The following is a 17,260-nucleotide window of genomic DNA, read 5'->3' as shown; positions in this document are numbered from 1 at the left end:
CCAGAGGGTTAGCCACCCAGGATAACCCAAAAAAGTCAGTGCCATCGAAGACTGTCTAACTTATTTCCATTGGGGTCCTTAAACTTGTCTCCCAGGATGCAACCCACACCAGTCGACTAACACCCAGGTGAACAGGGAAAAATGCCTGGAACTAGTGCTCATATTGGTGAATTTAAAGCCAGCAAAGGTTGGTTTGAGAGATTTAAGAATCATAGTGGCATACACAGTGTGATAAGGCCTGTTCTGGAAGAAAATGCCAAACAGGACCTACAGTACTCAGGAGGAAAAGGCACTCCCAGGACAGTGTCTCATCAGTCATTGCTGCATCTTCAATAAAGGTAAGTGTCATTTATTCTTCATTTAGTAGAGTAGTACATGCACAATATATATTGTGCATGTACTACTCTACTATTGTGCATGTATCCTTCTCTTTGTGTGTAGGAAAATGTATATTTCATGTGGTAAAATTTTTTTTTCAGACTTTTGGGTGTCTTGCACGGATTAATTTGATATCCATTATTTCTTATGGGGAAAATTCATTCGCATAACGATAATTTCGCATAACAATGAGCTCTCTTGCACGGATTAATATCGCTATGCGGGGGTCCACTGTATTGCTTCTATTTTACTAAGCACAGGAAATCTCCCAGTCAACTGTTTCAACTACCTAATAAAGTGATTGAAAATTAGTAATTTGACCAATTTAACACAAAGTTCAAAATACATGTATTCCAATTTCAAAAAAGGGTCCAGAATGAACAATGCGGGCATTCCTGGCACTAAACCAACATTTTCTCTGTTCATTAGTTACGTTTCCAGGCTTTACAAACGAATTTCATTTTGATTTTTTATTTACATAATGAATTTTTATTCACACCAAAAAATAGAAAATTTACTTTTATGCAATGTTGTAATAATTGTATAAATAATATCAGCATGTTTGTAAACGTATATTGGACCCAACAGCTGACGAGTATTAGACTTGTGACGTCATTTGTTTACTCTTGAATATCGGCAAAAATTTAACATTTCCACTACTTTGACCTCAGTTTCAAGCCATTTTCAATACTAAAACCAATCAAAATCATCTCTATTTGTAATATATCTTCCAGACTATCAAATGAGACCAAGAAATAACAAATACAATTGTAAAAAACATACGAAAAACACCGCAAAGTCACTGTTTTAATCCAAAATTACAGTCGCAGATTTTTTTTCTTTCATTATGTACTGTGTGCTGCAGGATTTGTTTTATGTGGTGCACACTTACCTCACAGATATCTCTCATATCTAGGCCCAAATTTACTGCTCACAGGTTATGAGTGAGCTGAGCTCATGGCATAGATCTACAGCTTGGACCCTGGCTTCAAAGCGGTAGATCTACGGGATGAACCCTGAAAGGGTTAAGAAAATATACAATATACTAAAGGTAGGTAGTTGGTCAGTATACAGCAACTGCCCAGGAAGGTACTACCGTCCTGCCAAGTGAGTGTAAAACAGAAGCCTGTAATTGTTTTATGTGATGGAAGGATTGCTAGTGTCTATTTTCTGTCTTATAAACATGAAAGATTTCAGGTACGTCTTGCTACTTCTACTTACACTTAGGTCAAACTACACTTACATGTACAAGCATATATATATACACACCCCTCCGGGTTTTCTTCTATTTTCTTACTAGTTCCTGTTCTGGTTTATTTCCTATCTCCATGGGGAAGTGGAATAGAATTCTTCCTCCCTAAGCCATGTGTGTCATAAGAGGCAGCTAAAATGCTGGGAGCAATGGGCTAGTATCTCTTTCTCCTGTATATATATAAGGTAGGGGGTGTGTGGACCAGGTGTTTACAGTGAAACATATAATTATTTTTTTTATTATCACACTGGCCGATTCCCACCAAGGCAGGGTGGCCCGAAAAAGAAAAACTTTCACCATCATTCACTCCATCACTGTCTTGCCAGAAGGGTGCTTTACACTACAGTTTTTAAACTGCAACATTAACACCCCTCCTTCAGAGTGCAGGCACTGTACTTCCCATCTCCAGGACTCAAGTCCGGCCTGCCGGTTTCCCTGAACCCCTTCATAAATGTTACTTTGCTCACACTCCAACAGCACGTCAAGTACTAAAAACCATTTGTCTCCATTCACTCCTATCAAACACGCTCACGCATGCCTGCTGGAAGTCCAAGCCCCTCGCACACAAAACCTCCTTTACCCCCTCCCTCCAACCTTTCCTAGGCCGACCCCTACCCCGCCTTCCTTCCACTACAGACTGATACACTCTTGAAGTTATTCTCTTTCGCTCCATTCTCTCCACATGTCCGAACCACCTCAACAACCCTTCCTCAGCCCTCTGGACAACAGTTTTGGTAATCCCGCACCTCCTCCTAACTTTCAAACTACGAATTCTCTGCATTATATTCACACCACACATTGCTCTCAGACATGACATCTCCACTGCCTCCAGCCTTCTCCTCGCTGCAACATTCATCACCCATGCTTCACACCCATATAAGAGCGTTAGTAAAACTATACTCTCATACATTCCTCTCTTTGCCTCCAAGGACAAAGTTCTTTGTCTCCACAGACTCCTAAGTGCACCACTCACCCTTTTCCCCTCATCAATTCTATGATTCACCTCATCTTTCATAGACCCATCCGCTGACACGTCCACTCCCAAATATCTGAATACATTCACCTCCTCCATACTCTCTCCCTCCAATCTGATATCCAATCTTTCATCACCTAATCTTTTTGTTATCCTCATAACCTTACTCTTTCCTGTATTCACTTTTAATTTTCTTCTTTTGCACACCCTACCAAATTCATCCACCAATCTCTGCAACTTCTCTTCAGAATCTCCCAAGAGCACAGTGTCATCAGCAAAGAGCAACTGTGACAACTCCCACTTTATGTGTGATTCTTTATCTTTTAACTCCACGCCTCTTGCCAAGACCCTCGCATTTACTTCTCTTACAACCCCATCTATAAATATATTAAACAACCACGGTGACATCACACATCCTTGTCTAAGGCCTACTTTTACTGGGAAATAATTTCCCTCTTTCCTACATACTCTAACTTGAGCCTCACTATCCTCGTAAAAACTCTTCACTGCTTTCAGTAACCTACCTCCTACACCATACACCTGCAACATCTGCCACATTGCCCCCCTATCCACCCTGTCATACACCTTTTCCAAATCCATAAATGCCACAAAGACCTCTTTAGCCTTATCTAAATACTGTTCACTTATATGTTTCACTGTAAACACCTGGTCCACACACCCCCCTACCTTTCCTAAAGCCTCCTTGTTCATCTGCTATCCTATTCTCCGTCTTACTCTTAATTCTTTCAATAATAACTCTACCATACACTTTGCCAGGTACTCAACAGACTTATCCCCCTATAATTTTTGCACTCTCTTTTATCCCCTTTGCCTTTATACAAAGGAACTATGCATGCTCTCTGCCAATCCCTAGGTACCTTACCCTCTTCCATACATTTATTAAATAATTGCACCAACCACTCCAAAACTATATCCCCACCTGCTTTTAACATTTCTATCTTTATCCCATCAATCCCGGCTGTCTTACCCCCTTTCATTTTACCTACTGCCTCACGAACTTCCCCCACACTCACAACTGGCTCTTCCTCACTCCTACAAGATGTTGTTCCTCCTTGCCCTATACACGAAATCACAGCTTCCCTATCTTCATCAACATTTAACAATTCCTCAAAATATTCCCTCCATCTTCCCAATACCTCTAACTCTCCATTTAATAACTCTCCTCTCCTATTTTTAACTGACAAATCCATTTGTTCTCTAGGCTTTCTTAACTTGTTAATCTCACTCCAAAACTTTTTCTTATTTTCAACAAAATATGTTGATAACATCTCACCCACTCTCTCATTTGCTCTCTTTTTACATTGCTTCACCACTCTCTTAACCTCTCTCTTTTTCTCCATATACTCTTCCCTCCTTGCATCACTTCTACTTTGTAAAAACTTTTCATATGCTAACTTTTTCTCCCTTACTACTCTCTTCACATCATCATTCCACCAATCGCTCCTCTTCCCTCCCGCACCCACTTTCCTGTAACCACAAACTTCTGCTGAACACTCTAACACTACATTTTTAAACCTACCCCATACCTCTTCGACCCCATTGCCTATGCTCTCATTAGCCCATCTATCCTCCAATAGCTGTTTATATCTTACCCTAACTGCCTCCTCTTTTAGTTTATAAACCTTCACCTCTCTCTTCCCTGATGCTTCTATTCTCCTTGTATCCCATCTACCTTTTACTCTCAGTGTAGCCACAACTAGAAAGTCATCTGATATATCTGTGGCCCCTCTATAAACATGTACATCCTGAAGTCTACTCAACAGTCTTTTATCTACCAATACATAATCCAAAAAACTACTGTCATATCTTGTATACTTATTTATCCTCTTTTTCTTAAAATATGTATTACCTATAACTAAACCCCTTTCTATACAAAGTTCAATCAAAGGGCTCCCATTATCATTTACACCTGGCACCCCAAACTTACCTACCACACCCTCTCTAAAAGTTTCTCCTACTTTAGCATTCAGGTCCCCTACCACAATTACTCTCTCACTTGGTTCAAAGGCTCCTATACATTCACTTAACATCTCCCAAAATCTCTCTCTCTCCTCTGCATTCCTCTCTTCTCCAGGTGCATACACGCTTATTATGACCCACTTCTCGCATCCAACCTTTACTTTAATCCACATAATTCTTGAATTTACACATTCATATTCTCTTTTCTCCTTCCATAACTGATCATTCAACATTACTGCTATCTCTTCCTTTGCTCTAACTCTCTCAGATACTCCAGATTTAATCCCATTTATTTCCCCCCACCGAAACTCCCCTACCCCCTTCAGTATTTAGATAAGGCTAAAGAGGCTTTTGTGGCATTTACGGATTTGGAAAAGGCATATGACAGGGTGGATAGGGGGGCAATGTGGCAGATGTTGCAGGTGTATGGTGTAGGAGGTAGGTTACTGAAAGCAGTGAAGAGTTTTTACGAGGATAGTGAGGCTCAAGTTAGAGTACATAGGAAAGAGGGAAATTATTTCCCAGTAAAAGTAGGCCTTAGACAAGGATGTGTGATGTCACCATGGTTGTTTAATATATTTATAGATGGGGTTGTAAGAGAAGTAAATGCAAGGGTCTTGGCAAGAGGCGTGGAGTTAAAAGATAAAGAATCGCACATAAAGTGGGAGTTGTCACAGTTGCTCTTTGCTGATGACACTGTGCTCTTGGGAGATTCTGAAGAGAAGTTGCAGAGCTTGGTGGATGAATTTGGTAGGGTATGCAAAAGATGAAAATTAAAAGTGAATACAGGAAAGAGTAAGGTTATGAGGATAACAAAAAGATTAGGTGATGAAAGATTGGATATCAGATTGGAGGGAGAGAGTATGGAGGAGATGAATGTATTCAGATATTTGGGAGTAGATGTGTCAGGGGATGGGTCTATGAAAGATGAGGTGAATGATAGAATTGATGAGGGGAAAAGGGTGAGTGGTGCACTTAGGAGTCTGTGGAGACAAAGAACTTTGTCCTTGGAGGCAAAGAGGGGAATGTATGAGAGTATAGTTTTACCAACGCTCTTATATGGGTGTGAAGCATGAGTGATGAATGTTGCAGTGAGGAGAAGGCTGGAGGCAGTGGAGATGTCATGTCTGAGGGCAATGTGTGGTGTGAATATAATGCAGAGAATTCGTAGTTTGAAAGTTAGGAGGAGGTGCGGGATTACCAAAACTGTTGTCCAGAGGGCTGAGGAAGGGTTGTTGAGGTGGTTCGGACATGTAGAGAGAATGGAGTGAAACAGAATGACTTCAAGAGTGTATCAGTCTGTAGTGGAAGGAAGGCAGGGGTAGGGGTTGGACTAGGAAAGGTTGGAGGGAGGGGGTAAAGGAGGTTTTGTGTGCGAGGGGCTTGGACTTCCAGCAGGCATGCGTGAGCATGTTTGATAGGAGTGAATAGAGACAAATGGTTTTTAATACTTGACGTGCTGTTGGAGTGTGAGCAAAGTAACATTTATGAAGGGATTCAGGAAAACCGGCAGGCCGGACTTGAGTCCTGGAGACGGGAAGTACAGTGCCTGCACTCTGAAGGAGGGGTGTTAATGTTGCAGTTTAAAAACTGTAGTGTAAAGCACCCTTCTGGCAAGACAGTGATGGAGTGAATGATGGTGAAAGTTTTTCTTTTTTGGGCCACCCTGCCTTGGTGGGAATCGGCCCGTGTGTTAATAAAAAAAAATGAAATAAATATAAGAACATGAGAAAGAAGGAACGCTGCAACAGGCCTACTAGCCGATGCGAGGCAGGTCCAATTCTCCTACCGGCATAAGCTCACTGACCAAGTGAGGTCAGACACGTCACTTAAAGGAGGAGCACAGCATCTGACCCAGTAGCACAAGCTAGTTAGGTCCAACTCACACCCACTCATGTATTTATCCAGCCTATTTTTGAAACTACACAACATCTTAGCTTCTATGACGGTACTCGGGAGTTTGTTCCACTCATTCACAACTCTATAAACCAGTGCTTTCCTATATCCTCCTGAATCTGAATTTTTCCAATTTAAAACCACTGCTGTGAGTTCTGTCTATGTTAGATATTTTTAGCATGCTATTTACATCCCTTTTATTAATTCCTGTTTTCCATTTCTACACCTCAATCATTTTTTTTTTTTTTTCAACAAGTCGGCCGTCTCCCACCGAGGCAGGGTGACCCAAAAAAAGAAAGAAAATCCCCAAAAAGAAAATACTTTCATCATCATTCAACACTTTCACCACACTCGCACATTATCACTGTTTTTGCAGAGGTGCTCAGAATACAACAGTTTAGAAGCATACACATATAAAGATACACAACATATCCCTCCAAACTGCCAATATCCCAAACCCCTCCTTTAAAGTGCAGGCATTGTACTTCCCATTTCCAGGACTCAAGTCCGACTAATTCTATGCCTTTCTAGAGTGTGCAGATTCAGGGCCCTCAGTCTATCCTCATAGGGAAGATTTCTGATACATGGAATCAACTTTGTCATCCTCCTTTGTACATTTTCCAGTGCATTTATATCCATTTTGTAATACAGTGACCAGAACTACGCAGCATAATCTAAATGAGGCCTAACCAAAGATATATAGAGTTGAAGAACAACCTGAGGACTTCTATTATTTACACTTCTTGCTATGAAGCCAAGGATTTTGTTAGCTTTATTGCGAACACTTATGCACTGTGAGATGCTAGTCCCACTGTGAGATGCTAGTTCGTCACGGCCACGCTAGCTGGAGATTCGTCTGTAAAAACTTGCATTTGTGGTCACAGAGGTGCCTGTGCTAACTTTCCTATGGTGTAGAAATATACCTAGTTGGATGAATCTTATTGTGGCTAGCTGGTCTAGTGGCTAACGCGACGGGCTGGAGTTTTGAGACTCTATGACCGCGGGTTCAATCCCGGCCGGGGGTATGGTTTATTTGCAATCGTGTCATTACGATTTCTTGAGTCATGTTGACGGCAGTGAAGGGACTTGAGCTAGAGTTCGTCACGGCCACGCTAGCTGGAGATTCGTCTGTAAAAACTTGCATTTGTGGTCACAGAGGTGCCTGTGCTAACTTTCCTATGGTGTAGAAATATACCTAGTTGGATGAATCTTATTGTGGCTAGCTGGTCTAGTGGCTAACGCGACGGGCTGGAGTTTTGAGACTCTATGACCGCGGGTTCAATCCCGGCCGGGGGTATGGTTTAATACGAAGTTCAATGAGGAGAAATTTCAACTACTCAGATATGGGAAACTTGAAGAAATTAAAAATGTGTCAGGGTATACAACAAATTCTAACCGTACAATAGAGCGGAAAAGTAATGTGATGGACCTGGGAGTGATAATGTCAGAGGAACTCGCCTTCAAAGACCACAGCAATGTATCTACCTCATATGCTAAGAAAATTACAGGATGGATAATGAGAGCCTTCAAAATTAGGGACGCCAAGCCCATGATGATTCTCTTCAAGTCGCTTGTTCTCTCTAGGCTGGAATACTGCTGTACACTAACGGCCTCGTTCAAGGCTGGCGACATTGCAGACCTGGAGAGTGTACAAAGAACTTACATGGCGCACATAAATATGATAAGGCACCTAAATTACTGGGAACGGTTGAAGGTCCTTGATCTGTATTCCGTGGAATGCAGGTGGTGAGAGAGATACACGATAATATACACTTGGAATGTCCTGGAGGGACTGGTACCAAACCTGCACATGAAAATCACTCCCTATGAAAGCAAAAGACTCGGCAGGAGATGCAACATTCCCCCGATGAAAAGCAGGGGCGCCACGAGTACACTGAGAGACAACATGATAAGTGTACGGGGCCCAAGACTGTTCAATTGCCTCCCAGCATACATAAGGGAGATTACCAATAGACCCCTGGCTGTCTTCAGGAAGGCACTGGACAAGGACCTAAAGTCAGTACCTGACCAACTGGGCTTTGGTTCGTACATCAGCTTGCATGCGGCCAGCAGTAACAGCCTGGTTGATCAGACCCAGATCCACCATGAGGCCTGGTCTCAGACCGAGCTGTGGGGGCATTGACCCCCGAAATCCTCTCCAAGTAAACTCCAGGTAAACTGTTGTCTTGGTTTCAGATTACTGCTAACCAGAACTTCTAAATCATTTTCGCAATCCGTAATATTAAGATCTACATTATTTAGTTTATATGTGACATGGTTATTTTCCTGTCCAACATTTAGAACTTTGAATCTGTCTATATTAAACTGCATCTGCCACTTCTCCGACCACTGCATCAGTCTATTCAAATCATCCTGGAGTGCTCTGTCCTCATTAGAATGAACTGGACGGCCTATTTTGGTGTCATCAACAAATTTGCTTATGTCGCTATTTATTCCCTCATTTATGTCGTTTATGTAGATTGTAAACAACAAGTGGCCCAACACTGACCTCTGTGGAACACCACTTGTGACGTGCCCCCATTCTGATTTCTCCCCCATTTATGCAAACTCTCTGCTGCCTATTTGTCAACCATGCCTCTACCCAGGAAAAAATTTCTCCTCCTATTCCGTGTGCCCTAAGTCTCCTCAATAGTCTCTGATGTGGAACTCTGTCAAGTTCCACCCTGCCTAAGTGGGATATGGCTGGTGCATTGAAAGAAGAAAAGAAAAGAAATATAGTAAACTTTCCCTTTAAAGGACTAAGAGGGAGGAGTAGGTAGCTGGTAATAGTGATTGTGGTAATTAAAGATGGAACTGTTTTGCCATGATCTTAACAATAACAGATATTTTTGTACACTAACGGAACTTTGTCCATTTGTTTCTATATCAACTGACCCAGCAAATTTCGTCCAGTATTTTCAAATTCTATTAAACTGAGTTTACTATATATAGAAAACAAGGAATGATTATTAAGTAAAACAAATTTATAACAATGACTACCAAGTTTTCATTTTTTATTTACATTAACAAACTCCCCTCCCCCTCAACCTTAAGTTTTTCAACATTATTATTTCCCTTGTGACTGGAGTCTTGTTTTACAGATCTAATGACTACATACATGAGGTCCTCACAAAAAAGTGGTATTCCTGGCATTCTAAATTACACACAGGTGTAATTCCCCATAAGAAGATTGTTCTATACTGCAACTCACACAAATCACCTAAAGCAAAGGTATATTGCTCATATGGAGTGACTGACAGAAATGGGACACTGCACAACAATGAATATGTGTATAAAACTAACCCATATAAAGTGAGGGAGTAAACATGTACTGTCAAACCTTGAGAAGAATGTCAAGGCCTTACCTGCACCATTAGTTGTTGGCTTTGGCTCAGAAGTTTGAAGGTTTGCCATAGCTTTCTTTCTCTCTTCAATAACAGCCTGAGCTTTAGCCATGATATCCTTGATCTGTGAAAATAACACCCAACTAATTTTGGTTTGTTTGCATTAGGTTGCTCAAGGAAGATATCCTTATTCTCCTAAAGAGTAAAATGATGAATTAGACACACATGCAACATCTGGTTATCTTTATTTTGTAGATTTTTTGCCAACCTGTGGTTTTATCAGTTCAATACAGAGACATAAATGGAATACCGTAGAATAGGAAATAATCAGTTTCTCAACCTCAGTCAATTCACTGGTAGCACATTTTTCAGGAACGTAACCTGCACTCAAAAAAAAACACGCTAAGAAACAAGAGGTGCTGAAGTATGCAACAAGGATTGCTCGAGCTCGGGGTATCAGCTACGAGAAAAGGCTACGTAATTAGACCTAACAACATTAGAGGACAGAACAACCAGTAGAAAATATGACAAATACAAAATACTCAGGGGAACTGATAAGGTATAGGCTGTTTGAGAGGCAAGAAATGGAAATCCAGAGACACAGTCGGAAAAAAATGCTCAGATGAGCCACAGGGATGTGATCAGAAGTGATCTAGAAGTACAATGATCTTGGTGAGAAGTGGTGGAGGCAGGCTCCAAACAGAGTTTCAAGACCAGGTAACAACCTAGTTGCTCAGACCCTGATCCACTATGAGGCCTGGTCTCAGACCGAGCCGCAGGGGCTTTGACCCCCAAAACCCTTTCCGGGTAAACTCCAGGTAACAGGGCCCACGAGGCTAAGAGAGAGTGAATCTGAAGAGTGACAAGTTAAGAGGCAGGGCCAGGATCTGAGAATCGATCCCTGCTACCTCACACAGGTGAGTATTAAGAGGCAAATACAAAAATATGAATGAAGACTTTTGGCATGACATCTATCAAATGAATAAGGGTGAATGCATTTTTTTTAGATCATCCTACATCAGCAGAAGATGGTCAGCGTTAAAAAAGAAAAAACACTTTTGAATTTTATAAAAAAAAAAATTTAAAACATCAGAATGATACTACAGTAAAGCCCCAGTTTTCGTAATTAATCAATTCCAGAAGGTTGGCCAAAATATGAAATGGCCGAAGACCGAATATTTCCCATAAGAAATAATGCAAATCCAATTAATCCGTTTCAGACACCAAAAATATTAACAAAATATACATTTTATAGAGAATAACTATAGTTTTACACACAGAAAACAATGTGAAATAAATATACAGTGGACTCTCAGTTAACAGCGGCATCGGCTAATGCTAAAATTGGATAACGCCTCGCTTTGGCGTAAAAAAAATTGGCTCGGGTAACACCTAAAAACTCGGTTAGGAGCTTTCATCCTGAACGTGTCGGCACGGCACCCTGAGCGGGCCCGGCCACTCACTCCGTGTACCAGCCAGTGTACCATTGTTTACAAAGCCAGTGAGGACAATTCCTCGTGTACATGCGATATACGTTGTATTATTCCATAGTTTTTGGTGCTTGTAACTGCTAAATAAGCCACCATGGGCCCCAAGAAAGCTTCTAGTGCCAGCCCTATGGTAAAGAATGTGAGAAACACACATAATTTAAGAAAAAGTTTGTAGAAAAATACGAAAGTGGTGGTGGTGGAGGGTGGTAGAGGGTGGTAGTGATGGTGGTAGAGGGTTGTAGTGGTGGTGGTAGAGGGTGGTAGCAATTGTTATGGTGGTAGCAATTGTTATGGTGGTAGAGGGTGGTAGTGGTGATGGTAGAGGGTTGTAGTGGTGGTGGTAGAGGGTTGTAGTGGTGGTGGTAGAGGGTGGTAGTAATTGTGATGGTGGTAGAGGGTGGTAGTGGTTGTGAAGGTGGTAGAGGGTAGTAGTGGTGGAGGCAGAGGGTAGTAGTGGTGGTGGCAGAGGGTAGTAGTGGTGGGGGCAGAGGGTGGCAGTGGTTGTGATGGTGGTATGGTATGATAAGGCATGGTGAGGCTGCCAGTTCTGACAAAAAAGCAGCTGAAAAATATGTGCAGGACTTTAAGGGGTACATAGAAGCTGAAAAATTAAAACCCCAACAAGCCTGTTTAAGAAGAAAATGCCAAACAGGACCTACATTACTCAGGAGGAAAAGGCACTCCCAGGACACAAGCCAGAAAAGGACTTATTACCTGAAGTCTTTATGGAAGGGGATTCCCCTTCCAAACACTATAACACCTTCATCCTCTGCCCTCCTCCTGTCTCATCACTCATCAACAAGTCCACAATAAAGGTAAGTGTGATGTTATTATTGTTTTATTTTTCATGTATCATTGTTTTCTGTGTAGGGAAATGTATATTTCATGTAAAAAATTATTTTGTTTAATATTTTTGAGTGTCTGGAACAGATTAATTGGATTTCCTTTATTTCTCATGGGAAAAAATAATTCGGTTTAAGGCTAAATCGGTTAAAGGGTAGCTCTCTGGAACGGATTAAGGCGTTAACTGAGGGTCCACTGTAAATGACTAATTTTAATGATAAATGAACATTACATACCTTTATTGAAGACTCTTGTTGGTGAGTAGTATTTATTTGTAGTCCCAGAGGGACTACATCCTAGGTGTATACAGTGGACCCTCGGGTAATGACATTAATCCGTTCCAGAGAGCTTGTCTTTAACCGATTTTGTTCATTATCCGAATTAGTTTTACCCATAAGAAATAATGGAAATCCAATTAATCCGTTCCAGACTCCCAAAAGTATTAAAACAAAATAATTTTTTTACATGAAATATACATTTCCCTACACAGAAAACAATGAGACATGCAGAATAAACAATACAGAAATCACACCTACCTTTATTGAGGACTTATTGATGAGTGATGAGATGGGAGGAGAGCAGAGGATGGAGGTATTTACAATTGTTTGGAAGGACTTTAGGTAACAAGTCCTTTTCTGGAGTTACCTCCCTTCTTTGTTTTTTAATGCTGCTAGGACCAGCTTGAGAGCCACTGGGCCCCTGTTGTACCAAAAATCTGTCCAGAGAGCTCTGTTTTTGGTGTCTCTTTAAGGTTTCCCTAAAATGAGACACAATATTGTCATTGTACATGTTGCCTGCAACACCTGTGTCAGAGTAATGTTATTCCATAAATGCTTGCACCTTTGTCCACATTGTACAAATGTTCTTAATCTTTGATGAAGGCAACTTCCTCCATCTCTCTTCCTCCTCCTCTGAAGGAAATTCCTGAACTGTGGTCTGTTACTGTTGCACCTCAAGCTCTTGCAGCTCTGTAGCGGTTAGCTCTTCATCGTCGTCCTCCAGCAACTCTTCCACATCCTTGCCACTAATCTTCAACCCCATGAACTTCCCCAATGCCACAATAGATTCCAAACTGGCATAGGCTCCTCAAGGTTAGCCCCAAACCCTTCAAAATCCCTCTCTTGTACACATTCTGGCCACAGTTTTCTCCAAGCAGAGTTCAAAGTCCTGGAAGTCACTCCCTCCCAAGCCTTACCATAAGGTTTATGCAACTGAGGATACTGAAGTGATCTTCCAGAACTCTCTTAGGGTCAATTCAGTGTCTGAGGTCACTTCAAAGCACTTTTGAAACACTGCTTTGGTGTAGAGTTTTTTGAAGTTTGAAATGAGCTGCTGGTCCATGGGCTGGAGGTGAAGAGTGGTGTTAGGAGGTAAAAACTTGACTTTGATAAAACTAAACTCCCTCACAATTCACTCTTCCAAGTCTTGAGGATGAGCAGGAGCACTGTCCATTAACAGGAAGCACTGGAGTGGCAATTTATTTTCCAGGCGGTATTTTTTCACACTGGGGCCAAACATGTCATAGAACCAATCGAGGAAAATGTCCCTAGTGATCCATGCCTTACTGTTTGCTCTCCACATCACACACAAATTAGTCTTGACAAAACTGTTTTTCTTGAACACACTGGGAGTTTCAGAGTGATACACAAGTAAAGGCTTCACTTTGCAACCCTCACTAGTATTACTACAAAACTTGAGTTACCCTGTCTTTCATAGGCTTGTGTCCTGGGACTGAGTTTTCCTCCTGAGTAATGTAGGTCCTGTTTGGCATTTTCTTCCTAAACAGGCCTGTTTTGTCACAACTGAACACTTGTTGGGGTTTTAATTGTTCAGCCTCTATGTACCCCTTAAAGTCCTGCACATATTTTTCAGCCGATTTTTGTCAGAACTGGCAGCCTCACCATGCCTTATCACACTGTATGCCACTACGATTCTTAAATCTCTCAAACCAGCCTTTGCTGGCCTTAAATTCATCAATATGAGCAATACTTGGAGGCATTTTCTTAATGAGATCCGCATGCAACTGCCTTGCCTTTTCACTGAGAAACACTATCTCCTGATAATTGTTTCTCGTTGATCCACACCAACAACAGTCTCTCCACATCTTCGAGTATTTGCAATCTCTGTTTTGTAAGTATACTTGCACCTTTCACAACAACAGCCTCTTTGACTGCCTTTTTGTTCGCCAAGATAGTAGCGATGGCTGAATGGGGTTTGTTATATAACCTGGCCAACTCGGAGACATGCACTCCACTTTTGTATTTTGCGATGATCTCTTTCTTCAATTCAATAGTATTTCTTACCCTCTTTACCACAGGGCTGGCACTAGAAGCTTTCTTTGGCCCCATGGTGGCTTATTTAGCAGTTACAAGCACTAAAAACGATGGAATATGTAATTCAAGATATATCACATGTACGCGTGGAATCGTCCTCACTGGCTTATAAACAATGGCACACTAGCTGTACATGGAGTGGCCGGGCCCGCTCAGGCCACGCAGACACGTTCGCGACGAATGTCCTTAACCAAGTTCGTTTTTGGTAACCAAGCCAATATTTTGACACAAAAACATGTTGCTATCCGATTTTTTCGTTATCCGATGACATCATTACCTGAGGGTCCACTGTATATACAGGCTGAAAAATTCCAACCCCAACAAGTGTTCAATTGTGATGAAACAGGCCTGTTTTGGAAGAAAATGCCAAAGAGGACCTACATCACACAGGAGGAAAACGCACTCCCAGGACACAAGCCTTAGAAAGACAGGCTAACTCTCTTGTTGTGTGGTAATGCTAGTGGGAATTTCAAAGTGAAGCCTTTACTGGTGTATCACTCTGAAAATCCCAGTGTGTTCAAGAAAAACAGTGTCATCAAGAGTAAATTGTGTGAGATGTGGAAGGCTAACAGTAGGGCATGGGTCACGAGGGAAATTTTCCTGGAATGGTTCAATGAAGTGTTTGGCCTGAGTGTGAAGAAATACCTCCTGGATAATAAATTGCTACTCCAGTGCCTCCTGTTAATGGACAATGCTCCTTCTGGCTCATCCTCCAGACTTGGAAGACCAATTGTCTAAGGAATTCAGTTTTGTAACAGTGAAGTTGTTGCCTCCTAACACCGCTCCTCTCATCCAGCCCATGGACCAGCAGATCATTGCAAACTTCAAAAAACTGTACACCAAAGCAATGTTTCAAAGGTGCTTTGACATAACCTCAGACTCTGAACTGACCCTAAGAGAGTTCTGGAGGGATCACTTCAGTATCCTCAGTATCCAAGCCTTATAGATAAGGCTTGGCAGGGAGTGACTTCCAGGACGATGAACTCTGCTTGGAGAAAATTGTGGCCAGATTGTGTCCAAGAGAGGAATTTTGAAGGGTTTGGGGCTGGCCCTGTCGACCCTCTGCCTGTTGTGGAAAGTACTGTGGCATTGGGGAATTCCATGGGGTTGGATGTGAGTAGCCAGGATGTAGAAGAGTTGGTGGAGGACCAGAATCAAGAGGTAACCACTGATGAGCTGCAAGAGATTCATCTGCAACAGCAACAAACCACAGCTCATGAAATTGCTTCAGAGGAGGAGGGAGAGAGATGGAAGAAGGTGCCTTCTTCAGAGATTAAGGAGATTTGTGCAATGTGGAGTAGGGTGCATTCATTTGTGGAGGAACATCACCCTGAGAAATCTGCTGCATTCCGTGCCGGCGACTTTTACAATGACAATGCCATGTCCCATTTTAGGAAAATTTTAAAGAAATAAAAAAAATTTTTTTGTTAATACTTCTGGGTGTCTGGAATGGATTAACTGGATTTACATTATTTCTTATAGAGAAAATTATTTCAGTTTTCGCCGGTCTCTCTGTAATGGATTAAAAACAAAAACCAAGGGTCCACTGTATATGCTATGTAATGTGTTTTTTACATAATTTTGAAGAAAATATCATAGATTAATGAAAATGTCTATATTAACCTAATATAACACATTTAATGTGCCCTAGAGTGAGTCATGAACGTATGAGCAGCCCAGGCAGACGCATCTGGTTCTGTCGATTTCCGAGCCTATGTACAAAACCCGAGTGGGAAATTTCGCCGAAAAATGTGCTCGAAATCCAAATTGTATGATTTCTGCACCGGCTGAAAACCAGGGGTCCACTGCAGTTTCTTTAAAGAATTAAAGATTTTTAAAAAAATCATAATATTCAAAAGAAAATCATATTATAAATATAATTATATATTAGTGCCCTCACATTAATTTAAAACTACAATATTCGTAGTTATTGGATGAAAAAATAGCAATTTTATTCATTAAGATTCCAGTTAACTGAAAAATCTGATCTAAAAGAGAAATCTCAAAAACAATAGGATAACTACAATGTATGAAGTGATTTGTAAATTTTACTTTCTTAGTTTAGCTTACCTGCTGAGCTTGAATCTGTCCAGGACTAACTGTATTATTTGGTCCAGATGATGGTGGATGAGTGGCTTTAGTATCCGATGAAGATTCCTTTTCATCTTTGACCCTCGCCCTTTTGCTATCTTTTTCACGTTCATTTTCATCTTTATGGGTGCGCTTTCTAGATGATGTGCTTTTAACTTTTGTTCCTAGGTCTTCTAGTAACATGAAGGCCTGCAAAAGTACATAAGAATTTGTAAGTGGTTGCAATATACACAAAAATGCAAGTGGAGAGGAAAACTCAGCTAGCAATTTTTCCTTTAGTGGGTGTGATTAATACTACCATATATTTCCAGTCCTCCATGGGGAAGTAGAGAAGAATCCTTCCTCCATAAGTCATGTGTGTTGTAAGAGGTGAATACAATGCCAGGAGCAAGGGGCTAGTAACCCCCTTCTCCTGAATACATACTAAATGTAAGAAGAAGAAAACCTTTAAGTTTCTTCTTTTTTGGGTCATCCTGCCTTGGTGGGAGATGGATGTTGTGTTAATAAAAATATTTTCAGCCATAAGATTATTTTTTTTTAAACAAAAATATGCCTAAAATTTGAACATGCATACTATGAACAAAAAAAACAAATTAAAGAGTAACAAAATAAAGGAAAAACAGTTATATTATGGCAGTTGTGCTGTTATCAAGTTGACTTGTGATTGTTCTCGGGCTGTT

The 17,260-nt window shown here is 41.1% G+C and overlaps 1 protein-coding gene across 2 annotated transcripts in view; it reads right to left on the bottom strand.

Moving 5' to 3' along the window:
- Window positions 1–17,260, bottom strand: part of Prp3 (pre-mRNA processing factor 3) — a 78,608-nt gene that overhangs the window by 38,385 nt on the left and 22,963 nt on the right. For both annotated transcript variants that reach the window (XM_070099401.1, XM_070099402.1), the window contains 2 exons: window positions 16,560–16,769; window positions 9,845–9,947 (listed from right to left, as the gene is read on the bottom strand). In XM_070099401.1, the coding sequence (XP_069955502.1) occupies window positions 9,845–9,947; window positions 16,560–16,769 (313 nt within the window). The remainder of the gene's footprint in view (window positions 1–9,844; window positions 9,948–16,559; window positions 16,770–17,260) is intronic.

The sequence above is a fragment of the Cherax quadricarinatus genome, chromosome 67 (genome assembly GCF_038502225.1).
Source record: "Cherax quadricarinatus isolate ZL_2023a chromosome 67, ASM3850222v1, whole genome shotgun sequence".
Taxonomy (NCBI): domain Eukaryota; kingdom Metazoa; phylum Arthropoda; class Malacostraca; order Decapoda; family Parastacidae; genus Cherax; species Cherax quadricarinatus.
Note: the sequence above shows the minus strand (reverse complement) of the source record. Positions and strands in the feature narration are given on the sequence as shown.